This window comes from Acipenser ruthenus, chromosome 6, assembly GCF_902713425.1.
Source record: "Acipenser ruthenus chromosome 6, fAciRut3.2 maternal haplotype, whole genome shotgun sequence".
Classification (NCBI taxonomy): Eukaryota; Metazoa; Chordata; class Actinopteri; order Acipenseriformes; family Acipenseridae; genus Acipenser; species Acipenser ruthenus.
Window position 1 is genome coordinate 36,491,653 of NC_081194.1, and position 27,770 is coordinate 36,519,422.

At 38.4% G+C, this 27,770-nt stretch overlaps 1 protein-coding gene across 1 annotated transcript in view; it reads left to right on the plus strand.

Annotated features, from left to right (window-relative positions):
- The window catches only part of prkg3 (protein kinase cGMP-dependent 3), a 57,068-nt gene extending 29,541 nt beyond the window's left edge, over nucleotides 1-27,527 (plus strand). The window contains exons 8-22 of the mRNA XM_034016989.3: nucleotides 699-762; nucleotides 977-1,054; nucleotides 1,676-1,764; nucleotides 6,741-6,806; nucleotides 7,818-7,865; nucleotides 8,068-8,109; nucleotides 10,033-10,168; nucleotides 12,234-12,370; nucleotides 12,533-12,622; nucleotides 19,160-19,301; nucleotides 20,093-20,256; nucleotides 21,205-21,321; nucleotides 21,927-21,989; nucleotides 23,865-23,940; nucleotides 24,534-27,527. Coding sequence (XP_033872880.1) covers nucleotides 699-762; nucleotides 977-1,054; nucleotides 1,676-1,764; nucleotides 6,741-6,806; nucleotides 7,818-7,865; nucleotides 8,068-8,109; nucleotides 10,033-10,168; nucleotides 12,234-12,370; nucleotides 12,533-12,622; nucleotides 19,160-19,301; nucleotides 20,093-20,256; nucleotides 21,205-21,321; nucleotides 21,927-21,989; nucleotides 23,865-23,940; nucleotides 24,534-24,620 — 1,399 coding nt within the window. The 3' untranslated portion in view covers nucleotides 24,621-27,527. The remainder of the gene's footprint in view (nucleotides 1-698; nucleotides 763-976; nucleotides 1,055-1,675; nucleotides 1,765-6,740; nucleotides 6,807-7,817; nucleotides 7,866-8,067; nucleotides 8,110-10,032; nucleotides 10,169-12,233; nucleotides 12,371-12,532; nucleotides 12,623-19,159; nucleotides 19,302-20,092; nucleotides 20,257-21,204; nucleotides 21,322-21,926; nucleotides 21,990-23,864; nucleotides 23,941-24,533) is intronic.
- Nucleotides 27,528-27,770: the final 243 nt, after the last annotated feature.

The window sequence follows — 27,770 nt, forward strand, 5'->3', positions numbered from 1 at the left end:
ACCCGCTAACTTACTCTTGGTGGTGGAGCCTGACTGCGCATGCGTAACTTTTGAGTTAGCAAAAATAAACTGCGCATGCACAAAGAAATATTAAAATAACTCACTAACTACTTCATCAGTTTTTTTCCGGTTGCAAAAAAAGGCACTCCTAATCAATGAGTACTATCCGTCTGCCCGATATGGTGTTTAAACATGCAGCCGTCTTTTAGTTATTTTAGCGGAAAAAAACGAATTTGTCAAAACACATTTTTTTGTGATTCTGTAATTTAAAAACTACCACACAGATTTTCAAAAAACTTGAACAAAACAAATCTCTGTCACAGACATGGAGCATATGAAATGCCGTCCCGATCTGTTTTGAAACAGCAGAGAAAACATAGCCCTCAAAATCGAGTTTAAACATGGCTCTGCCAGGTGCTCTTACCTATAACGGCACTACAGCACCGTTATAATATCACATACTACTGAGCTTGATATGGCAAACTCAGAATGCAGCAGCAGAATCTCATTTAGCTTCTACAGTATATCTGTCTCAGTAGAGTTTGCAATCATCTATGAAATGGAAATCAATTACGGGATAATATCAGGTATCAAACTCAGTAGGGTTTGCTATCATCTACAGTATGAAATGGGTATCTATAGGATATATCAGGTAAGCTGTGACATGACTGAATATATCTGTTCTGTCTATTCCACAGTGCCAGAATACTAAAGCGACTCTCTGATGCCCAGCTCTCAAAGATCATTGACTCCATGGATGAGGTATGTTGGTGTTATTGACTCATTGTTGAAACCCCCTTTACAGTATTGTGTGATATCAGAATGAAGGAAAATGATGGCAGGCATACTGAATTATATTATCTCTTTATTCATCAGTAATTGTCCACCAAGAAGTGTTTAACTGAAATAGTGGGATGGGTATTTATACTCAATAATGGTTACATTGTTTAATGTTTTTTTCAATGTGTGTGTTTAGTGTAAATTCCAAAGCAAGGAGGTCATTGTTCGTGAGGCAACAGAGGGAAAAACCTTTTTTATAATCCTGAAAGGAGAGGTGAGGATATTTATTTATTTATCTATTTACTTACTGTTTTGGCATACAGGTACCAGTGACAATGTGATAAACAAAGTAACTTAGGTTCTTGATTCTGCCCAGACAACAATAAAGGCTCCAGAGCATTAAGAATGAGTCAGAGGTGGGTCTCCAAGTGGCTCACCTGGTAAAAGCCCAGCTGCGTGGTGTGCAGGGCGAGTCATACAGCGTAGGTTCATGGCTGTGTGAGATCACCAGTCTCCGCTGGGGATAACGAAGGGAGTGTCACATTGGATCTGGCTCTCCCCTGGGTTAGGAAGGCAAAACCGGCAGGGACTGTTTCTCCTCATTGCGCTACAACTAACCCTGCTGCCAGATGCCCAGTGAGCTCAAGGGTGCTAGCTCACTGACATCTGCTCTCGAGCTGCTGGGTGTAAAAGAGGAAGCTGGCTCGGTCGTGGGATCGGAGGATGCCCACCAAACCTTCAGTTCTCCTGAGCTGTGTGAGGAGTTGTTGCAGTGAGGGTAAAAAAATATTAGACATTCCAAAATGGGTAGAAAATCAATGGATAATTAATTGGGCACACTAAATAAAAATAATTAAAAAACAATGAGTCATGGAATTATTGCATTGTGTTGCAGGTGCGAGTTACAAAACAGTTAAACGGACAAGATAGAGAGATTCGGATTCTAGGGGAAGGGGATCACTTTGGGGAGCTGGCTCTCATAAGGTATTGTCACAGCATACATTAGACCATGTGGCGGAGTGTCCCGCCCCTATTATTATTATTTGTATTATTGTTTGCGGCGCAGATAACAGCGCCGCGTATTTCTTATTATTTATATTTAAAACCCCCGTGAGGATGCGTGGCTGATCAGCTACTGATTATGTAATTAGCTGACAGTCATGCATCCTTACCAAACGCGTGCAGGCTCTGGCCGAGAGGTAGGGGTAAACAAAACAACAAAACAAAAAACTTGTTTCTATTTCTTTGGCCATCGCGCCTTTTTGTTTTGTGTTTTGTTGTTTTGTTTAAATCTTTTGTTTCTGTTTATTTACTTAATAAATTACGCTGAATGCAGTTGCATTCAGCTTCACCCGCCCATCCACTGATTTGGTTTCTGTACTTCCTGGTCCATGACGTCATCACACCTCACAACTGCGAGCCAGACTGTCACTGACCATCAGTGGTAGAATGAGAGAGTACGTATGTGTAACTGGAGATCTGGACTGACTATCTGGCACATGCGTGGTATTGCAGGAAGAGGGCAGCAGTCTCGTAGGATCTGCCTGTCAGCCATGGCGATGACAGAGAGAGGTGGGGAAGAGGTTGTGTGGGCTTTCCCTCTCTCTGAGTGGCTGAGAGGCGGGCCTTGGGAGATTGCTCGGCCCATAAGAACTGCGCTTGGTTGTGCATTCGGATGGCTGTATTAGGGAATATACAGTGATGCTGGCAGAAGACGCCAGTGTAAACAAGGATCAGGCAAGCCCAGCTGAGGGAGACAGTCTACCTTAAAATAATTTTAAAAAATAATAAATAAATAATTACATACCCAAGGGGACATGTGTAGGTATACAGGGAACTTTGGCCATCCCAGTGTATAGAAATAAGAACATAAGGAAGTTTACAAACGAGAGGAGGCCATTCAGCTCATCTTGCTCGTTTGGTTGTTAGTAGCTTATTGATCCCAGAATCTCATCAAGCAGCTTCTTGAAGGATCACAGGGTGTCAGCTTCAACAACATTACTGGGGAGTTGGTTCCAGACCCTCACAATTCTCTGTGTAAAAAAGTGCCTCCTATTTTCTGTTCTGGATGCCCCTTTATCTAATCTACATTTGTGACCCCTGGACCATGTTTCTTTTTTTAGATCAAAAAAGTCCTAAATCTAAATCATTAATGTAGATTAGGAATAGCAGAGGACCTAATACTGATCCCTGTGGTACACCACTAGTTACCTCGCTCTATTTTGAGGGTTCTCCTCTAATCAATACTTTCTGTTTTCTATATGTTAACCACTTCCTAATCCATGTGCACGCATTTCCTTCAATCCCTACTGCGTTCAGTTTGAGAATTAATCCTTTATGCAGGACTTTGTCAAAAGCTTTCTGGAAATCTAAATAAACCATGTTGTATGCTTTGCAGTTATCCATTGTTGATGTTGCATCCTCAAACAAATCAAGCAGGTTAGTTAGACACGATCTCCGTTTCCTAAAACCATGCTGACTGTCTCCCAGGATATTGTTACCATATAGGTAATTTTCCATTTTGGATCTTATTATAGTTTCCATAAGTTTACATATAATAGAAATCAGGCTTATTGGTCTGTAGTTACCTGGTTCGGTTTTTTTGGAAAAAATTAGCCTTTGTCGATCATTGATTGTAGTGCATTCAGTAATACTGGGCCTAGCAGATCCCAAAATGTCACCAGCAGCTCTGGAGGAATACCATCAGTGCCTGGAGATTTTCCCTTCCTCATACTCTGAATAGCATGTTTAATCTCATGGAGAGATATAGGTTCACCAAGTAAAGCAGAGTCCTCAAGAGGCAGTTTTGGAAGATCTAGTTTTTGCAGGAATTGAACACAGGCATTCATATCTAAGACACTATCAGACTGATATAACCTGGAATAAAATGAATGAAAAGTTGAGTTAATTTGGTCAGATTCTGAAACAACATCACCTGTGGGAGATCGTATAGCTACAATAGATGAGAAAGATTCACTCTGTTTTAGCTTAAGAGCTAGTAAATGACTTGGCCTGCTATCATGAAAATAATATCTTTGACGAACCCTATGCATGATAAATTCAGTCCTATGTTTTAATTTATTTCTCTTTTCTTCAATTCTAAAGCTACAGCTATTGCATCTGAAAAAGCTAACTTTTGTTTATGTTCTAAATCTGAAATATGGGATTCAAGAACATTAATACGTTTTAAGGATGATTTTTTAAGATGTGATGCAAAGGCAATACACTGACCCCTTATAAAGCACTTAGTTGTTTCCCAAAGAATGTTCGGGTCATCCACCAAATTCTGATTAATATTTAAGAATTCCACAAGTTTAGAATGGAGTTGAGTGATAAATTCTGAATTTTGGAGCAAAGAAGTATTAAAGCGCCACCTTGTTGATTTCTGAGGGATAGACCAAAAAACTATGGTCAGATATAGTAGCAGGCAGAATATCTATATTAAGAGCCCCTTTAATAAGTTCTACAGAAACAAAAATATAATCTATTCTTGAATAAGATTTGTGTCTGGCCAAAAAAAAGTGAAATCTTTAGCACCAGGATTAAATATGCACCATAAATCGATTACATTCAAATCTAGTGTAAACTGATTAAGAGCCAATGTACTATTACGTTGTAAGTTAGTAGATGTTAAATTGGACCTGTCCAGTGAGGCATCCAGAACCGCATTGAAATCCCCTCCAATCACAAAGTTATAACCAGATAGAGAAAGCAGCAAACTAGAGAGGGGGAAAAGGAGGGTTCAAAAAGATTAGGAGCATAAACAGAGACAAAGGCTATTTTCTTAGCATTGATTGTAGTTAAAACATATGTCATTCTGCCTGTATGATCCTCCCCAGTTCCCTTTCTGGAAAGTTTAACACAACGCCTGAACAGTATAAGAACCCCTTTGGATTTAGTGCTAGCACAAGATGCAGCTACAGGAGAGTAGTACTTGATTTGAAAACGATCTATATCTATTTTACGTAAATGAGTTTCCTGAAGGAGTGCAACATCAACCCGTTTCCGATATAGAAAATCTAAGCACTTTACATGTTTATGAGGTGAGTTTAGGCCCCTCAGGTTCCAGGAAATAATTGAGATGTCAGCCATACCATAAACTTAAGAAGACAAAATAGAAAAAATATACAAACATATATATCTCAATATAAATAACAATGCTGGTCATGCTGAAAATTCCCTCATTGTTCTAATCGATTTTGTATAGTGTGAACAGGATGACATCACTGACAAGCTGTTTCTACCAGAAAGACTCAAACACAAGAAAGATGCAGGTTTAAATGCAAATGCGTACTTTAATAATTACACAAATAACAAAACAACAAACAAAACACTGGAACAAAACAACAGTGGCACCGTGGCCAAAACAAACAGGTTAACAAAAAGAATATATATAATTTTAAAGAGTGTGGTTCTAGACCAAGTCGCCAGCTTCACACACTCAGTACCTGGCTACATAAAACTGCGCCCCACAGCACACAAATCCCTCATCTTCATCAACATCAATTCTCATTATCACGAATCCCAATTCTCACTAACACCTGTGAACACCTATTTTATACCCCTGTGGCTGGACCCTTACTCATTTAAACATTTATTCAATTGACGGCTTCACATTCCAACATGTGTTTGCAGGGAGGATTTTAACTCCCTCCCTGCCACCCAATACTCTCCACACAACACACACCGTACTGCCACTCACCTACACTAATAATACCAAATACATTTAACTAATAACAATAATAATACTAAATATAGTTGCAAGCAGCAATGACCGGGGGCCAAGTGCCAGACCGTGTGACCTATGACTGTATTTTGAACTTTGACGACTGCACTATATTCTACCATAGATTAACCCCTTGCGGTCCTATGTCGGACCCTGTCCGACATCATCAAAAAGACGTAAAAAACAGGTTTGTAGTCGTTTTTTCTCCGAGATAAGCCGAAAAAAAGGGCGGATCTGAGCAATACACTTAGCCCCTGCACCACAGAGATAACACGGCCATAAACAAACAAGATAGCTGCTTCTGCATCCAGCGCTCAAAGAATATCACAGACATTTGCAGAGCTTTTTGAGATGTTATGGTAATAAAATAATGACTTGGATCACATTATTGAGGAGTTTGGTGATAAAACGAGTGATCAGGAGATGATTTATTTAAAGTAATTGAATCAATTCAGTCTTGAACAAAGAAGACTAAGCGGTGATCTGATTCAAGCATTCAAAATCCTAAAAGCTATAGACAGTCGACCCAGGGGACTTTTTTGACATGAGTCAGCTCAGCAAACTAGACCGATAGGCTACAGACAGTAGAATGTCAGTGATTATACAAAGAAACTGAGTGGAAGGAATTTCTGTCAATCAACCAACGGTAAACCTGATTGGTTACTTCGAATGTCAGTGATGAATCAAGAAAGCGGTTGGATGTAATTTAATGATAGAAACATGGATATTTCTCTCTAACGCATTTACATTACATTATACCAATGCGAGAAATTAATAGTAAGTTTATTCAGGGACAAGCTTTGTGAACCAGGGACCGCTCCGGGGACATTATTTGCCCAGGGACACAGTACCTCATCTGGGGACTGGCCCCGGAAAACGGAGATGTATGATCACCCTATACTTTCTGCTTTCTATGTTGAATATTTCTTTGTTAACCTATATTTCTTTATCACCAAAGTTATTTAACTATCCTCCCTCAAATGATTGCGGACACTGGTATTGCCTCTGTACAAACAAACAACGTGATTTTTCACTTTCCCAAAATAAAAAATAGAAGCTTTGAAAATCTGACCCAGTAGATTTAAACTAGCACTACTGTACCCTGGTACATACTGCAAAAAAAAAAAAATGCACCTTTCCTGAAAAAAGCAACAAAGAAGTAAAGCACTAGTGATAATTCTGCTAATGCAAATACATTTTACGTTGTTAAAAAAATATTTCATTCTCTTTTGAGGGCAATCTGCCGAACTGCGACATGCACTGCAATGGGCCCTGTCACCTGCATCTCCATTGATAAAGAGTGAGTATTCCATGCCACATAACTGTTGGGGCTGACTTTGAATAAACAGTCTGAAAGTAACGACACTCTCAATCAGGCACACAGTGCTTTACCTGTTTCAGTTTTTGTGTTTATTATTCTAATGATACAAATAATCTGCACTTAATAATGTCTGAGCAAGTTTCTTAACAATTGGACAAGCAAATATCTATATGTATGGATCCCCAAGAGGGAATAATAAGAAACATTTTAGAAGATACCAAACAAGTAATTACAAACCTTCTAAATGGATTGTCACAGCCAATTGGGTTCTGGGTAAGCAGCCATATCCTATAGTAGATACCCTCTAAAACCTAACAGTACTTTAAAATTGTGTAACTCAATACATAATACACAAAAACGTCTGTTCGTTTTATAGTCTCTACAGCAGTCAGAACCTGTAGACAATTGATCCTGTCTTTTGAAACCTATCCTTGTCTTTGGCTCAGTGCTCCTAACTGTCACCACAGTCAATTATCTACCAGGCAATGACGTTATGCACTTATAATGTGTATTATCTATCAACCACTGACAACTGTGTTCAGGTGTGTTGTAGGCTAACCAACATCTGTTTAACAATTGCTGGGTACAGAAATGAAACCGGTAATTGCTGGGTACAGTAGTGAAACCAGGGCAGCAGTGTGGAGTAGTGGTTAGGGCTTTGGACTCTTGACCGGAGGGTCGTGGGTTCAATCCCAGGTGGAGGACACTGCTGCTGTACCCTTGAGCAAGGTATTTTACCTAGATTGCTCCAGTAAAAACACAACTGTATTTGTATTTAAAAAATAATGTAATTGTATGTAAAAATAACGTGATATCTTGTAACAATTGTAAGTCACCCTGGATAAATAATAGGTATTTCAGTATAATAGCTACAGTTTTATACAGTAAGCAGGTGAAAATGTAGTTCACATGCAATACATGCAACATTACCAATCTTGAACATTTTGCCTATAAAATAAATCATAATAATCAACACTTTTATTTGTATAGGGTTTTTGAAGAAACCATTCCATTTGAGAACATAGAACTGCCTGATGAGTGAGTACTTCAATTATTATTATTACTACAGTTTATTATTATTATTATTATTATTATTATTATTATTATTATTAATTATTATTATTATTATTATTACATATGGTGACATTTTATTTCATGTCAATACTCAAGGTGTGTGGTGTATACAGCAGGTACATTAGTATAAAGTGATGAGCTTTGACCCTATATTTTTGTCTTCCAGTTATGATATATTTGACAAGGCTTTGTTGGCTTACACAAAGAGGTGAGATCTAAAAAAGTGTTTTTATCATAAATGTAAGCAGGATAGCCCATACACCTTTACCATGATATAATTACACTGTCATTTTCAGCTACTGTAAAAACTGTTGTATAAGTTGATTTTCTAGGCATTTCTGGGGGGCGCTACAAAGGTGGAAGCGACTACACAGGTTCAATGTATGTACCAGTGTGTCTAATATTAATCTACTGTACCAGTGCCACAGTGGGATTACTACAGCCATGGTTATGACTCACACAAACTTAACAGTCAACAACCCGATTATTTTTTCAGGATCTACGGCATTCAGATCATGTTGCTAGGTAGAAACACAAAACCACTGTTCTAATTAAAAGTTTTAATTAGGCATCTCAATACTCTTAGTCATTTTGAAAGTTAAACGCAGGCTTTCAAACTCTTGACTGACCTCCTCTCGACCCAGATGCATGTAAGTGGAGAAAAAATAGCTCCTGTTAACACAATAGCTGTCCATCGCTATGAATTTACTTATTCCCACCCTCCTGAACCATTGGTTTGTCAACATTCAAACTGAACCCGCAGGGATCCGTATCAAACAGCTATTGGTTGGAAAGCTGAGTAAACATATTAAGTCTTCTGTTCGTTGTAACTGCAATGCAATATTATAATGCAGGTATCTTTGAGACTAGATAAAGTAGGACAGTCAGACAAAACACGAGAATGCTGCACAACAGGTTTGAAATTGTGCATTGTTGAATTTACTGAAAAGTATGGCAATCGCAATGCTGAAAAAACAGTACATGACTGGAGACGAAGCAAAGACACATTTAAATATGGTGAAAGAAAACAGGTTAATACAGATTGTAATAACTTGATTTTACTTACTGGTGCACTGTTAATTATTACTTTTTAAATCCATTCAAGTACCATTTGTCAGTGCATTACACTGTTACTACTGGAATTTACAGTAGTAGTGTTATACCGATATGCACTTAAATTTACTTGAACAAATTATTTAGAAATTTTGAAAAATGGAATAGAGTTTCTATTAGCAGTTTAACTAAAAACAATAAACAACACTGTCAAATTATTAATGGAATAAAATGTTGCAAACAAGGGTTATTTCTAAACTAAACCAGTGTATCTTTCTTTGTTGGTCGGTGCTGACCATGTAGGAAAAAAATCAATTGTACAAAAAGTATTTTAAACACAAAAAAGGTGTTTTCCTAAAATTTAAGTCTCAAAAAGAGGGGAGCGACTTTTACGCCAGTGCGACCTAGACACCAATTTTCACGGTATATCTGCTACACTACACGTTCTTAAGCTTTTACCAAGGTAAAAGGAAGGGAGGATTGAAAACCTAAATACAGCAGCTCAGCTTCAGTAGCATGGACATGACTGCAAATCTGACAGATCAGTAAGGGGTGTTCTGTTCAGACCAAAAACTCACGTCCTCGCTCCAAACTCTCTCTCTCCTTGCTCTCACCACATCCCACCCCCTTCTTCTCTCTCTATCTCCTATACAATCAGACTGCTGTTGTGGAAACTGCTGCTATTGGCCCAGTTTACCCAGGCTACAAGTATAATGTTAATATACTGTTCTTGACTATACTTGATTTGTTTAATAACAGTCTAAAACAAAATGTATGCAAAAATTGTATCCATCAGAACAAACGTAATGTTACGTTTTGTGTAAATGGCTAGGGCCTTTTTGCTGCAGATTTCCATTTCTAAAGTAGACAGTAATATTTAAGGGATAGTCAACAATTTAATTTAAACATCTTGGAGGTCTGGCTGCCCATGGTAGCTCTTCACCAGAGCTTGAAAAGTACTGAATTTAGAATTTAGAGGCTGGCTTCAGGAAACCCTGTGGTATAGGATGAATTAACATTTCTGAATCAAATCTTTGGTCAGTCTCTTTAACTCTACTTCTCTGTTTCTTCTGAATAGTGGTGTTTTCACTAACAACTCCAGAGTTTGTATCCCATCACGGCTTGAAGAACTGGTGCCAGTTCTCTACCAGGAGGGCCAATACCAGGGAGAACCGGTCACACTGGGAGTGGGGGGCTTTGGTCGGGTCAAACTGGTATATGCACAACCTTTTAATTCATTTATAATGTTTACTGAAATTTCCCATCATATTTTCAAAGTCACTAGCTGTGCAACACCTCACCTCTGTTCTGGATTTGTAGTCCATTCAGCAGCTTAGTGGCATAGTGGCAACCAGTCACAATACAATATTTCTAGGTGTTAGGGAGCATCCATCACATGTGCCCAACTACACTCAGTCATATCAGTGCTACTATGCCACAAGTTCTCCCCAATTAAGTCAATGACTAGGTTGCAAATTCAATTTATTGCAAAAGCTCAAAGCCTTTGCCACCACTTCCCCCCTGCTTCTTGTTTATGTTACACATTTTCTTGGCAGGGTCTATTGTTTAGACTTAGAGATCCTGCATTAGGAGGTTGAACCCAGTTGTTTAATAGCAGTTGAACTACCTAGCTACCAGCTCCCCAAACTGTTAACAAGATGTCTGTTCAGCTTTCCACGGTTTCCGGCCCCTGAAAATACTTTTTTAAAATGTGATAAACATTCTCTGTGACAAGGACATGCCCTATTTGGATAGGATTAAATCACCACAGGTTATCTGATTTTCAAATTTATAAGGAGGTCCTGATGTCTAGGTGAAACAAGCATGCTTTATTTTCCACCGCTTGGGAAGAAATCCCTTGCAAGGGGATATAGTGGGCGGTTGTCTGTCCATTCATATATATATGTCACACTCCATATAGCTGGAGAATCCCTCAATTGTCATGAAACTTCATATTAACATTATTTAGTTATTCATATCAGATATGTGGGTATAGGCAGGTGTTTGTCTGTCGGCTATACTTTTTTGCGTACACTTTATCTGGAGAACTGCATATCCAATTACCATGAAACTTGGTGTTAACATTGTTTAGCTTGAGTTATTGAGATTATCAAATTCTGGGGATAAAGCGAGGTGTCTGTCTGTCCATGCGTCCATCTATCTGTATGTCACATTTATATTTTTACATGAATCATTTTTTCTGTACTAATCTCTACATACTGTTGATATATATGGTGAATAACTTATTCATCATACTGATTGCTCTAATTTTGAATTGTAACCGTTTGTGTGTGGTTCGGGGAGCAGGTGCAGGGGTTTCTCCCTAGTTAATCAAGCAATCTATCAATTATCCTCCTATTTAAGCCCTGGGTCGAACACTCTGTTTTTTTGTTTTCCACCTTCCTCTCCTCCTCCTCCAAAACACAGTGCCACCTCTGCAACGGTCTTCCTCTGGGGCCAAGTGATTCCCAACCTTAGGTCTAGCTGAGCTGGCCTCGACCTCCGAGAAGAAGGTTCTCCGAGATCCAGAGGGGGACCCCCAGCCAAATCTATCTTATCAATCTCTATCACTCCAGGTTCCCCCTGGGGGTAGCATACATGCTTCCCAGCCTTGGAGGCCAGTCTGTTCAGTCTCACCTCCAAGAGGACGGTATCTCATTATACCAGGGGGCAACCCTGCACTTTTCTCAAATCTCTGTTTTTTCTATCACTTGCTTCCCTTGGGGCCAGCATACATGCTCTCCCTGAGCCAGGGGGAAACCGTATTCCTTACTAACAACTTGCTTTAATCTATGCCAGTGTTCCCCTCTGGCCCCTTTGCATGTTAATTTCATTTTCTCTTTCAGAATTCCTGTCGCCCCGCATGGCTCTGTCTCAGTGGTCGGCCATGCTGATCTCCCGAAGCGTAGTCATTCCTTGTTAGTTGGGGCGACTTCTAATCTTCTGAAATGTATCCTCTATCCTTCTCTTCATTTTTCCCTTGGGGGAAGTAACGCTTGCTTCCCAGCCTGAGAGGCCGATCAGTTCGGTCTCATCTCTCCGCGAGCCAAGGGAAAAACATGTCATCTTCCTAAAGTCACAAGCACATAATTCCTATTTCAAGTCCCAGGGCTTACTTCCCTGGAGTCCTTCTCCTGTTCCGTGAATTAACAGCTGATTGCAATGCAATTCGATTTAGTCCCATGCAAATCATGCTAAATCTAAATCTGTTTCTTATCCTAAAGCTGCACAAACCTTTCCTCAAACCTTAACCATGACCTTCAACCATTTCCGCTTAAGGTTACAACTCTCCAGAACAAACACTACTTTGCCCTGAAGCAAATCAGTAAGAAGCACATTGTCTCCAAGCAACAACAGGAGCATGTCATGCTGGAGAGACGTATTCTCCAGGAAGTCCAATGCAACTTCATTGTCAGGTAGGGATCCATTCTTGGCAGACACACTCTGATAACCAACAAGCTTTTAAAAAAATCAGTATTAATCTTGCAAAGTCAGGTTTCTAGTCTTACACAATGGTAATTGTGTGTATTCACTGTGTGGGTGTAGAGGTCTATAAAATATTTTCTTGCTTTTTGCAGGCTGTATACAGCATTTAAGGACAGTAGATACATCTACATGATTCTGGAGTTCTGTCCAGGTGGGGAGTTGTGGACCAAACTTAGAGAGGCGTAAGATTTTATTTTCTCCCATTGCTTTTAACCACTTAATAATAAGATGTTCAGTATTATGACTTATTTGTTTTTTCGGAGAGTACCCATTGTGACCCAAGCCTCATTTAAAAGGGGGAAACACAGCTGTAAAATGTTTTGATGAAAAGTGATGTTGAATATAAACCATGATAATAATACAGTAAAACACTATCTTTATCAATAAAGTGTATACAGTGTTAATACTTTCTTTGTTGCATAGTTTTATTTTGGTATGTGCCACTCTTATCTCAACACTTATCTCATCATGTAGTTTAAGCAAATAAGCAAGCAAATAAATAGTCAGCAACATACAATTGTTAGTAATATATGGCTTAATATGATTGTTTGGTTATTTTCCAGTAAGTTTCCTCCTGTTAAACTAGGGGTGTTAATAGTTTAAATAATTACACTTTTTCCAAGTATTACATGTTTATTAAATGTCAAAGATATGCGTGTTAAATATAGAGGTCAGCTGTACTGTTCATACAGTAGAGTACAGTGTAGGGTTTTTTTAATAAGAACATAAGACGAACATAATGTTTTATTTGTATTTAAAGAGAGGAGGCCATTCAGCCCATCTGGCTTGTTTGGTTGTTGGTAGCTTATTGATCCCAGAATCTCATCAAGCAGTTTCTTGAAGGATGCCAGGGTGTCAGCTTCAACAACATTACTGGGGAGTTGGTTCCAGACGCTCACAATTCTCTGTGTAAAAAAGTGCCTCCTATTTTCTGTTCTGAATGCCCCTTTATCTAATCTCCATTTGTGACCCCTGGTCTTTGTTTCTTTTTTCAGGTCGACATTGTCTATACCTTTTAGGATTTTGAATGTTTGAATCAGATCGCCGCGTAGTCTTCTTTGTTCAAGACTGAATAGATTCAGTTCTTTTAGCCTGTCTGCATACGACATGCCTTTTAAACCCGGGATAATTCTGGTTCTTTGCACTCTTTCTAGAGCAGCAATATCCTTTTTGTAACGAGGTGACCAGAACTGAACACAATGTTCTAGGTGAGGTCTTACTAATGCATTGTAAAGTTTTAACATTACTTCCCTTGATTTAAATTAAACACTTCTCACAATATATCCAAGCATCTTGTTGGCCTTTTTTATAGCTTTCCCACATTGTCGATGAAGACATTTCTGAGTCAACATAAACTCCTAGGTCTTTTTCATAGATTCCTTCTTCAATTTCAGTATCTCCCATATGATATTTATAATGCACATTTGTATTGCCTGCGTGCAATACTTTACACTTTTCTCTATTAAATGTCATTTGCCATGTGTCTGCCCAGTTCTGAATGCTGTCTAGATCATTTTGAATGACCTTTGCTGCTGCTGCAACAGTGTTTGCCATTCCTCCTATTTTTGTTGTCTGCAAATTTAACAAGTTTGCTTACTATACCAGAATCTAAATCATTAATGTAGATTAGGAATAGCAGAGGACCTAATACTGATCCCTGTGGTACTCCACTGGTTACCTTGCTCCATTTTGAGGTTTCTGCTCTAATCAGTACTTTCTGTTTTCTACATGTTAACCACTCCCTAATCCATGTGCATGCATTTCCTTCAATCCCTACTGCGTTCAGTTTGAGAATTAATCTTTTATGCAGGACTTTGTCAAAAGTTTTCGGGAAATTAAATAAATCATGTCGTATGCTTTGCAATTATCCATTGTCAATGTTGCATCCTCAAAAAAATCAAGCTGGTTAGGTAGACATGATCTCCCTTTCCTAAAATCATGCTGACTGTCTCCCAGGATATTGTTACCATATAGGTAATTTTCCATTTTGGATCTTATTATAGTTTCCATAAGTTTACATATAATAGAAGTCAGGCTTATTGGTCTGTAGTTACCTGGTTCGGTTTTGTCTCTCTTTTTGTGGATCGGTATTATGTTTGCAATTTTCCAGTCAGTCGGTACAACCCCTGTGTCAAGAGACTGTTGCATGATCTTGGTTAGCGGTTTGTAAATAACTTCTTTCATTTCTTTGAGTACTATTGGGAGGATCTCATCCAGCCCAGGGGATTTGTTTATTTTAAGAGCTCCTAGTCCCTTTAACACTTCTGCCTCTGTTATGCTAAAGTTATTTAAAACTGGATAGGAACAGGTCGACATGTGGGGCATGTTGTCTGTGTCCTCCTTTGTAAAACCTGTGAAAAGTAATCATTTAATATATTTGCTATTTTTTTTTTCTTCATCTATGATTTTGCCATTTGTGTCTCTTAGACACAAACCTCCTCTTTGAATGCTCTCTTGCTGTTATAATATTGGAAAAACATTTTGGAATTGGTTTTAGTCCCCCCTTAGCAATATTGATTTCTATCTCTCTCTTGGCCTTTCTAACTTCCTCTTGACTTGTGTTTGCAGTTCTAAAAAGTTACAGAATTCAGTGTTCAGTAAAAAGGCATACTAGGTGTAAAGAATATGCATAACAATTTTTCTGTACACCTGAGTTTGCATGTTAAGCTTCTTGTACTTTGTTGGTTCCTGGTGTCTCAATGGTCAATTGTGAATACACTGCATGCGGTAGCTAGAGAATGGATCATAGGAATGCCAAGACAGTTAATTGCAGCCTGCCTGGGAAGTGTCACAAAAACGTGACCAATAAGTCAGGTTTTCATAAGAAAAATTGCGGTTGAATCCGCTCACTTGCAGTGTGTGTTTGTGACTGGTGAATAAGCGATTTACCTATCTGCCAATCGAGTTTTTGGAAGGTAAATCTATATAATAAATACAATATTTTGTGCTTGCAGAGAGTTGAGATGCTTTATATTGTGTGACAGGACAGAGGCTCTGCACATGGGTGCACGGGTGTGCATGTGTGTCTGTGTGTGTTTGGTGGCTGGCGGCCATCTTGGTGAAGGAGTCTGGATGATGGATTGTCAATCAACCCCTGGCCACATGGTATAAAAGGACAAAGGAGTGTTTGTTGTGGGAGAGTGTGTAGGTGAATGTTGGATAGGGGAGAAAGAGTGAAGAGAGAAATGAAAGAGAGAGAAAAAGAGAGCACCGGATAGCTAAAGCCTGGGTGGGTTTATTTCAAAGCGTTTTGTTTTCCAGTGTTTTATTCAAATCTTTTGTTTTGTTCCTGTGTTTTGTTTGTTTTTATTTGTGCTTTAATAAAAATGTGCAATAAGCGCTAAACTGCAGTTACTGCCTCGGACTGTGAGTGTCTGACCTGAAAATACAGCGACAAGTTCACATGTGGTACCAGAAGTGGGGTCTGGTGCTTACCATTTCAACATGGATCAGAGCCTTAAAGGAGCACCTTTAAGACGACAGTTGTCGTCTAACATTTTGTTGTTGTACTGTAGCAACAGCAGCAGTTCCAGGAGATGTTAACCAAATACCTCCCAGCACAACAACCTGCTCGTCCTAAAAAAAGTCCTACAAAAGAGTGACTTGAGCCACAGCGGGTCCCCTACATCCTCAGAGCTATGGATGATGTTGGAACTTTTTTAGCTTGCCCCTCCATGAGCAAGCACTAGCTAAGGCAACATTGCCTCCGTGGGCTGACGGCTGTTTTGGAGGCCTGGGAGGATTGGCTCTACCAGCACAGTGAACTCCTGCCAGAAACAGAGGGAGAGTTGTTTGTGCCATAGCCAGAGCTGCTGCTGCCATAGCCAGAGTTGCTGCCGTCGTAACCAGAGCTGCTGCCGTCATAACCAGAGCTGTTGCCACACATGGGTGCACGGGTGTGTGGGTGCACGTGTGTGTGTGTGAGTTTGGTAGCTGGTGGCCATCTTGGTAAAGTCTGGAACCAAGACGGCCACCCGTTGCACAGCCACATGGCATGGTTTGATTAATTGTTTGAGAGTGAATAGAAAAGTATGGAATGTGCCCAGGTGGTGATTGGATGATTGTCAATCAAGCACTGGCCACATGGTATAAAAGGAGTGTTTGTTGTGGGAGAGTGTGTAGGTGAGTGTCGGAGAGGGGAGAGTGAGAAAAAGAGAGCAACAGATAGCTAAAGCCTGGGTGGGTTTATTTTGAAGCGTTTTGTTTTCCAGTGTTTTGTTCAACCTTTTGTTTGTTCCTGTGTTTTGTTCGGACTGTGCTATCTTCTGCCTGTATCCTTAGTGTCTGAGGGTTCTGGACTCTTGACTGGAGGGTCGTGGGTTCAATCCCAGGTTGGGGACACTGCTGCTGTACCCTTGAGCAAGGTACTTTACCTAGATTGCTCCAGTAATAACCCAACTGTATAAATGGGTAATTGTATGTAAAAATAATGTGATATCTTGTAACAATTGTAAGTCGCCCTGGATAAGGGCGCCTGCTAAGAAATAAATAATAATAATAATATAGGGCTTCTGCAGCGTGTTTATTTGTTTCACAGAGATATAGTTTGTGGTCAATAAAGCAAATAACAATAATTATTGTTAAGACCAAATAGTTCAAAGTAACTTAATTAAAGTTAATGCATGCACCATAAGTTAGCATTAAAGTACCGTAAGACTTTAAATAAACACCCAGGTGTTAATTTACAGTATTTGCCAGTAGCCCCGGCGCCTATTTGAGACCGGCGACTATTTGAGACTCGGCGTTTATTATGTAAGATCACTAATATCTACAAATACTTAAGATGCAATCATGAAAAAAGTTGCCTGCACAAAACCTTATAGAAACGACATAAGTAAATTACAACATTCCAGCAACGTCATTAAAGGTTGTGTCAGTGGTTAATAACAGTTTGCATTGTAATAATAATAAAAACAGTAAAATCCACTAAAGACAACCCTGTAAATATCGGAACACAAGCGTGTATTAAGGTAGGCTTGCAGCACAATAAAAAAGAAAACAATTAATAAAAGCAATAAGTATCATGCTTTATTAACACATTTATTTATTGTTCACCCTCAAAACATGTACATTGGTAAGCATGGACAATCGATGAAAAATTAACCAGCAACGAATCTTCATTGCAAAACAACCACATGAAATACTGTGTTAGTACGAAAAATAAGTTCATACTGCTGGCCCACAACACACTCAAAAATGCTTCAAACTGTTTAAAGATTAACAATAAAATCAATACAAGTACCAGTTTTATCACAAAATCAAAGCAAAAGTGACTAATTTGTTTTTATAACGTGTACACTGATAAATAAGAATTCTGGAAAAGGATACAAATATGAATATTCATTGCAAGACTCAATGCACGAAATACTGTTAATACAAAAAAAAAAAAACACGTACAAATACACTAAAAAGCAACCCTGTTAATATCAGAAAATAATTTTGTATTTTACTTACTTTCAGCACGCTCAAAAAAGCTTCACAACTGGTTTAAAATGAATAACATCATAAAACTGTATGCATTACGTGTACCTTAAAATAAATTAAATTCAGTTTTCTTATCATTCATCCTGAGCCTCAGGGTCTCTTCATTGCTGTTGAAAAACAAATTGGTAAGCTCGCTGTACAGCCATGTGTACTGGAACTTTTATTATGACACAGTTTTTATGAAAAAGACCTAGGAGTTTATGTTGACTTGGAAATGTCTTCATCTAGACAATGTGGGGAAGCTATAAAAAAAGGCCAACAAGATGCTCGGATATATTGTGAGAAGTGTTGAATTTAAATCAAGGGAAGTAATGTTAAAACTTTACAATGCATTAGTAAGACCTCATCTAGAACATTGTGTTCAGTTCTGGTCACCTTGTTACAAAAAGGATATTGCTGCTCTAGAAAGAGTGCAAAGAAGAGCAAACAGAATTATCCCGGGTTTAAAAGGCATGTCGTATGCAGACAGGCTAAAAGAATTGAATCTATTCGGTCTTGAACAAAGAAGACTACGCAGTGATCTGATTCAAGCATTCGACCCAGGGGACTTTTTTGACCTGAAAAAGGAAACAAGGACCAGGGGTCACAAATGGAGATTAGTTATAGGGGCATTCAGAACAGAAAATAGGAGGCACTTTTCTACACAGAGAATTGTGAGGGTCTGGAACCAACTCCCCAGTAATGTTGTTGAAGCTGACACCCTGGGATCCTTCAAGAAGCTGCTTGATGAGATTCTGGGATCAATAAGCTACTAACAACCAAACAAGCAAGATGGGCTGAATGGCCTCCTCTCATTTGTAAACTTTCTTATGTTCTTATGTGCTTATATTATTATTCATAACTCAGGGTCTATTTACCATATTTCCCAGCAGCCCCGGGCGCGTATTGAAGTTTTACGGTATGTACAGTATTTATTGAAAGTACTCATGCCTGGTAATGTTGCATTTTACTCACCCAAAATACATTTTACTTACATAGTGTCTAAATTGGAGAGTAAATTACCATTGACACAAAACCTTATCTGGAGCACTGTCCGTACCCCAAGGTGATATCTGTGTAGCATAAAAAAAGATATTCTTTTATTATTTGAATCTATGGAGTTTGGAAAGAGTACAAAGAAAAGGTAGCCCTAGGATTAGACTGTAAAGGTAAGTGTGTTGTAAATTTTTAATTATTGTGACAAAGGATGTTTTATCTCAGCTGATTGGGGTGATTTTGGTTTGTTTCTGATACAGAAGGCGCTTTGAGGAGGTCATAGCTGTCTTCTGTGCTGCCTGTGTGGTTGAGGCGTTTGCATATTTGCACAAGAAGTTGATTATTTACAGAGACCTTAAGCCAGAGAATTTAATGTTGGACCAGCATGGATACATCAAGCTGGTGGGTCTTTCTTTCTTTCTTTCTTGCTTGTTGTTGGTTTCAATCTAATGCCTTACAGAAAGGTTAGAATAATACCATAGTGATAATACCAGTATACTGTATATCCCTGGACCTTAGCAAAACAGACAACCCAATGGATTTGGAAGAAATATAGTACAGTGGCCCTGCTGTGTTCCATTGTTATCCACTGTTATCTCAATCTCCACTGTGGTAACAGTGGCTCAAAACATTGTAGCTGCCCTTGTGCTACTATTAGTCCCAGACCCTTTCATTGCTACTGGAGATCACTTGGTGAGGGGACAAGGTGTCTTCTTTGTTCTTTGTGTTGTACAGATTCTATTTTAAAAGGGATACTTTAAGATCTGATTATGTATGCTCTCGTTTCTATTTAGATCAATATGTGCTATGATCATTATTTGAAGCATGTTCCATGTTGTATTTTATGAATCATATTTAACCTTCTTTAGGTGTAGTAGCGGCAGATATCCACCTGATAAAATAAAAAAGCTATACACTAATATTCTTCCCCACTTCACTTCCTCACAATCAGCCTTGAGTAGTCTTTAGGCAATTTGTGCTGGAATTGTTGGCAAAAAACTATCTAAGCAGAAACACAGTGTAGAATCATACAGATCAAACGGTACAGTAATATAAATAGTAAATTAAACAGGAATGAAATTACATATTAGTAAATACAGGGGATGTACAGTAAAATATCCCTTAAATGCCCATGCTTCTCCAAATTAACTACAGTTCAAATATAAAGGTAGATTTCCTGTTTCCACTAACAGGTAGATTTTGGATTTGCAAAGGAGTTAACGCGAGGGGTGAAGACATATTCTTTCTGCGGCACACCAGAGTACCTGGCGCCAGAGATCATACAGAATGAGGGACACGACTTTGCTGCGGATTTCTGGTCGCTGGGGATCCTGGTCTATGAGCTGCTGTCAGGCAGGTAAGACAAGAAGCATAGTTATATACATATAAACAGTATGTACAAGCTATAACCTGAAATATGAAACATAGTTTGAGGCAAATCTAAATATAAAGCTCAGTTATTTTAGATAGTGTGACGATCCCTTCATGTGCATCTCTATCTAACTTCCAGCTAGTAAATATTTGAACAATTACCAACAGCTAAATATGCTGAACTCCAAAACCTGGTCGAACTTAAGCCAGTGATTACATTAAATAAATGATTCCTCCTTGCAACATTTAACATTTTGAAAAAATTAATTTGGCATGTAAATGTTACTGGAAATCTATCTCAGCCGCTACTGCTACTTCATCTGCTAATCTTGTTGCAGAGTGAGAAATGCAAGAGGGTGTTTGTAGTAGCTGTAAACCTAGAATCTCACTAAGCCTGGCAGGATGTAAGGAGATAAGTTTACTTGGTGCCATCTTGGTGAGGGGCAACCTGAAACCTTCCCCCATTTATTCCCCAATTTCCACTGGCTCATCTGGCAACTGACAAATCGGCAGAGGGCAAGTGAGCTTTACCAATTTACTGGCTTGCTCTCATCAAGTTGGCCAATTGAAGCTGATAGAACTCAGGACTGGCTTCTGGTTGCCTTTGTCCAAGATGGCACCAAGAAACCTTTTCTTCTTATTTCCTACAAGTCTTAGTGAGATGCTTGGCTTCCAGCCGTCACAGTCATTGTCTAGCATTGGAGGGCAATCTATATTGAGCTTACTCACTCACAAAGAATTTTAGATGCTGACTTCATATCCTCCAGCATTTCCTAACCTCCCATTTCTAGTTTTCCATGTTTCAGGGCAGTAAAATGTAAGCAGTTAAGTGTGAAATTCCTGTGCACTTTTGATTAAACTGACAGTGAGCAGCTGAAAATACAGATTGATTTGGCAAGCTGTGGAATGATCCACATCCCTTTCTGTGTTTCAGCCCCCCCTTCTCCAGCTCCGACCCCCAGAAGGTCTACAGTAAGATTCTGGATGGGATCATTAAATTTCCTCACTACATGGGAGAGGGAGCTAGGTCTCTCATCAGCAAACTCTGTAGGTAAGCTTCTCCATCTGTCACTAGCACATCTGCAACACGCAAATGGATCAATTACCTGTTTGTCAAGATAGAGGATATCATGAAATCATGAAAAACAGGACAAACGTTTACACCCCTTCTTCCACATAATTTGCATGGCTGCCATCACATCACCAGAACAGCTGGGTAGTTCAGAACAGCTACTGTCAGTGACATGCACCCCCTGCAGCTATAAATGCAAAAGTAGAGCAATCGGTAACATAGTTGATCACCTTGACTTGCCACTGTATGCACATATACAAATGTAAGTTGAACATACAGACCTACTGTATGGACAGCTGCTCAAAACTCTCAAAAACTTGTGCTGAAGTATGTCCAGACCACATTTAATAAAGCATGATTGATAAAGTTTCATCACTGTAAAAACTGTGAAAGGATATCCAGAAAGACAGTCGGACAAAAACAGTCATCCCTGGAGGAGTATGAGGATTTTGTTTAGGATATGAAAAAATAAAAAATTATAATAAGGTACTGTATTCCACAGTTTTAGGTAGAGTCTCAGCTTTAAAACGCTTTCTGAAAATGTTTGACCATTATCAGTTCACTGTCTGATTTTTGATTCCTAGGCAACGACCAGGTCAAAGGTTAGGAAACACCAAAAATGGAATAAAGGACATCAGAAACCACAGGTATCGATAATGAAAGATTCTACAGAGGAAAGCTCTGTGGGTAGAGGTCTTAGGAATTGCACTGATACAGTTGTCACATTAGTGTCTAAATTGATCCAAAACAAAAACTGTAAAATAATATAAATAATATCAAGGCATTTTAACTTCAATACTATTGGCAAAAGTACATGTTATGTCATGGTTAAAGATAAACACAGTTATAAATATGCTACAGGGTGAAAAAAAACTAAGCTACACTTCCATAAACCAATAATTCTGAATTGCATTGTCCATGTTTGAAATATGAGCATACTGTCTCCACTAGGTACTGTATATGCCAGTATTTTGAGGAATACCCAGAATAGTAAAGTAATGATAACAGTTGGAAAAGATTCATTCTAACCTTAGTATTATGCAGCAGTTTAATATTTACCAATTACTACTAAACATGCTTCTGTGATGGGGTGAAAAATCCTCACATGTAAATAGTGTTTATTTTTGTGTTTTTTTGTGTAAATACTTTATTTTATTCGATAGTGGAGCTTGTTTTCACCCATATTTCACAGTCTAAATGCACGTAATTAATCCACATATTCCATTACAGTCAGCACTCGGACATACGACACTCACATACACGTCAGTTGCGGTTTACCGTCCTTGTATTGCGAAACAAATCAATTCCCATGATATATATATATATATATATATATATATATATATATATATAATATGTGTAACAAATTAATGCACTTACCTATCACACGCGATTTCCGACTCCATCACCAGTTTTCTAATACAAAGCCCGTCTCTTCAATGTTAGAATTTATCTGATTATCCATCACAGCCCAGTTTTTTTTTATGTATTTTTTTCAGTTACACAGCATTTCCTCTAATTTCACATGATGAAAATGCAGCAAAAACAAAGCGAACAAGACAAGCTACGGTACTGCAAAACAGTTAATCATTAAACAGTTTTAGATACTGTGATATTTTTTTTAAAGCAATCTTTAGTTGCTTTGGTGCATTTTTATTTGCAAGCGAACTGTCACATTAGGGCCTTATCGAGCACTATATTCTGCAATTTTTATGTTTTACGCAGTTCTGTGCATGGGTACCATTTTGATTTCATTTTGCTGTTGGGTCGTTAATGGGGAATTTTACATACTGCTACAATACGTACCAGATTTAAAAGTATGTACTGCATTACAGTCCACGTGTCGTCTCTTTTGGCAAGTGATATTTTCAGAATCATAAATTAAAATACTTCTTCTGTTGAAAATATAGTACTGGCCCAACAAAACCAACTACAGTACATCTAAATGGAAGCCTACTTATTTTAAAACAGTCCTTTCAGCTATGTATTTTTGACATTGTATCTTTTTTGTGTACCCTGTAAAACAGACAAGGGATGGATCAGGCCAAAATGAAGTAATCAGATATGCGTCACACACATTTAACCGTCACTGAGGTCGAATATGTCGGTGCTGACTGTATAATGTTCAATAGTGTATTTTTGTTGTAAAATGTGTGTTTTACCAAACCTAGGAAAGGGTTAACTTTGAGCCTTAGATACTTGCAAAATGTCAGCTATGAGCAATGCTAATTGGTCACCTACCAGCTGACATTCCAATTGATTTGACTCTGAACACCTTAAAACACAGGTAGATCAGAGTCCAGGGGGTTGAATCTCTCAGTACGGAAGAAAAGCTGGAGGTAGCCAGAAGCAGGAGCCTGTCTGGCTGAGAGTGCAGATACACGCCTTATTGTGTAATGAGCCACAAATGTGTCATGTGTCCAGTTGGTGTGTCGTCCATTGTTTATGCAATACATTGTGCAATATATTTCAATGTATGAATCCAGGGTACATAAACATACTGTGTCCCTCTCACTTTCCAGGTGGTTCAGCAAGATAAACTGGCAGAAACTGCAGGCTGGACAGATAGAGGCACCCACAATACCACTGATACGAATGGTAAGTTTGACTTGAGTTTTGTTCATTGGGAAATGAATGACAAGACACTAGTTGTCAAAGAAAATGAGGACCTAACCCTATCAAAACTTTGTATGGTATCACACTGCCTTTTTTAGAGTGGCATGTAATAAGTGCTACATCCTTTTTCTGCTGTTGTTTTAATGGACAGTGTGTATTCAGTGTGTGTATGTAATGTAGAGAGACTGCATGGTTTGTCTCTCCCTTTTTTGCATATTCAAGAAATGGAATACAGACTGCAAACACTTGTGATAAAGCAAAGCATAAACACGGGCAATAGTGTTTTGCTTAGAATTTAAGGAAATGTATGCTTTCATGTTTAAAAACTCCACTGACCTAATAAAAGTCCCAGAATAATAAGATTGTAACCACTGTATGCTTCTTCACATAATGCTGATCAATCCAGGTGGTTCCTGAATCATTTGCATACTGTATGTCTTATACAATTGTCTTTCTATTCGACTACACTGACTCTGTAGAGACTTCACCTAATAACTGCTGCAGAGAATATTAAGGCTACTATAAACTGAAGGAAAATGTGTATGAAATGACATAACCTATGGTCTTTGTTCTAGGGATCACCGTACATAAATTTTGACAGATTTCCACCTGAAATAACAAAAGCAGAGGAGGAATTCTCTGGCTGGGATAAGGATTTCTAAACTCTTTTGTCTTCAGGAGATTCCATGCTAAAAAGCAAGGGAATGCAAGCTTGTGGTGTTTACGTGAAGACATACAGGGCAGACTGGACAGTTAGCTTCCTGAACATGCTCATCTTTGATATCTGGCATGTAATATCTAGAAATGGATACATCAATCAGCAGTTTTTTTTTTTACCCATTTAAATTAGGACCTGTGTTTCTAACTTATATTTGGTTATCATTTGCTTGGCAAACCAGAACCCAGCTGGGATTGGAACAGGTTCATATTTGACTGTGAAACACACCTTACCTGTTACCAAACAAAAGCAGATTGGTGTTAAGACACATTTCGAGTGGGATTGACTAGAAAGCGATTTGAAATCAAACTCGTTCATTTCCATCAGCAGCAGACCACAATCAAATCAATTTCAATTGGCACTCTTTATCAGCCTGTGGCGGGGTGCCCCGCCCCTGTGCGTATTTTTGTGTTTTATGTTGTATGTAGTGTGTTATTGTTGGTGTATATATATTGGTGCATGGGGTATAAATTGGGCTATGTAGCACGAGTGTTCTAAAAATGTATATTTTTATTTAGGAACAGGAATTGCACAATCACTTCACATGCAGATGAAATGTGTATTAATATGTGGGCACGGGGATTGCACAAATCAATTCACGTGCTGGGATTCAAGTGAATGATTATAGTAATTAAATCCCGGCACAGTTGTATATATAGATGCACGAATCACTCAGGGTTGGGTGTTCGGTGAGGAGAAAAATGAATAGGAGAGGCAAGGCGAGACAGCAGAGAGTAAACTTTAAAATAGAAAATAACAATTGGACCCTCACAATACTTGTTTCTGTTTGTCTCACTGTGTTTGTTTAGTGCCGTTTGTTTTGTGTATCAATGTTTGTGTTTGTTCAAAGCTTTATTTTGTTCCTTTATTAAAACGCAAAAGCAACGCGTTCATATTTCATTCACAGTGCTGTGTGTTTCTTCCGGGTCTGACATCACCACACAACACAGCCCCAGTTAGCATTGATGGCTGGCAAAACTCAATCTCAAAAATTTGCGCTAATTGTGGAAATCACCTAATGAGTGTCCAATGTGAACGACTCTCTGACTGCAGAAAAAGAAAATTGGAACTCGATGAGATTGAGGTTTACAGGCTGATTACATGGTGGAGATGAAATGCACACTGTAGTTTAACTGCACTCTGTTTAACTATAACTACTTTAGGATGGCATTGTATTAATTTAGGAATTATGTTGCAATGCTGTCATAGCTTACTGTACTGCTGTAATGGGTTGAGCCACTGTATAATTTTAAATCTGTGCATTGAATGTGTAGAAATTAGAAATGTATTTTTTAATACTTTGAGTCTATATGCAATATATTGTGAAATTAAAAAGCAATCCCAACACAATGTTGCAATTTAATTGTTACATAAGTGCGAGTTTATATACTGGTTTGTGTTTAGTTTATTGTCCCCTTGAGGGGGGCTTAAATGTTTTTGTTAAGCATACATCACTTCTACTTCAACTTCAAAAATCTCATGAACCATTCAAACTTTTTTAGTGTAATGGAAACTCTTTTTTACCTGTCATCTTGGGATTATGTGACGACTTGGTTGCCAGTCTTAACAATCAGAGATATTGTCTTCATGTTCAGTACAGTATTCTCTAGGTCAGGTTCAGTCATACAAGAAAACTAACCTTTGTTGTCAGTAATTTTACAAAGCTACAGCCTTCATATAAACTATTTGAGTTAGTCACTTCATGATAAATGTTTATAGACCATTACATTGGCTACTGAACCAATATGGCTACAATATGAAGGTCATGTGACTTTTGAAGTTCTGGTTGTATATATACAGCATACTTTGAGTTATTGTCTTCACAGTCACTCAGTTAAAGTTCCACAAAGCTGTTCCATTACTGGTGCTGTCTAATAATACAAAACATCTGTTTCACTACAATGTTGTTTCAACCTCTAGCTATATCAATGATACAATACGCTACAATACAATACAAATTTTTATATGGCGCCCTTCACATCATGGCATCCCAGAGCGCTGTACAAAGTTAAAAAACAAAACAAAATAGCTGAAATATACAGTACACTCCAGTTACAACCAATTATATAAAAGCACATTAAAAAAAAAGTATGTTTTCAATTTAGACTTAAAAGAATCCAATGTTTCAACCTGCTAATGGTAACCAGAATAGAGTTCCTGAGGCGTACAACAGCAAAAAGCTCCAGCTCCACTTGATTTAAGACGACTTTTTGGAACAACTATATTTAATAATCTTTGTTAAAATGTCTTTATATTTTATTGCTGTATAAACTTTAAAACAAAACATTTTAATTTTAGAACATAAGAACATAAGGAAGTTTACAAACGAGATAAGGCCATTCAGCCCATCTTGCTCGTTTGGTTATTAGTAGCTTATTGATCCCAGAATCTCATCAAGCAGTTTCTTGAAGGATCCCAGGGTGTCAGCTTCAACAACATTACTGGGGAGTTGGTTCCAAACCCTCACAATTCTCTAGATAACTTTTTTTGGATTAATCTGTCTTCACTTAAGTCTGTGTGCTGATTTGACCCACCATCTCCAAGATTCTGTTTATGCTTGGGATATAGCTTAAACTTTTTACTGTCATGATAAAAGAAAAACTACAGGTTTCTGATTAAATGAAATTGGAATGTGTGGTTAAAGAAAGTGGTTAAAGAAAAGGGCTTGTAACCAGAAGATCCCCGGTTCAAATCCCACCTTAGTCACTGACTCTGTGTGACCCTGAGCAAGTCACTTAACCTCCTTGTGCTCCGTCTTTCGGGTGAGACGTAGTTGTAAGTGACTCTGCAGCTGATGCATAGTTCACACACCCTAGTCTCTGTAAGTCGCCTTGGATAAAGGCGTCGCTAAATAAACACATAATAATAATAATAAAATAATTTAATTCACAAACCGTCCTCAACCTCTCTGCTGTCAACGAAGACTTCTCTGTCTACTCCTGCATCCCTCTTGCTGTCTATTATTTCACTTGGTCTATCCGGAATATACTCCTGAGGCTGAAGCAGCTCATCAGAATTCAGCTGCACACAAGTTACTGTTGCAGTGGGCACCTCTGAACTCTGAGTCTCACCTACTCCTTCCACTACACTATTG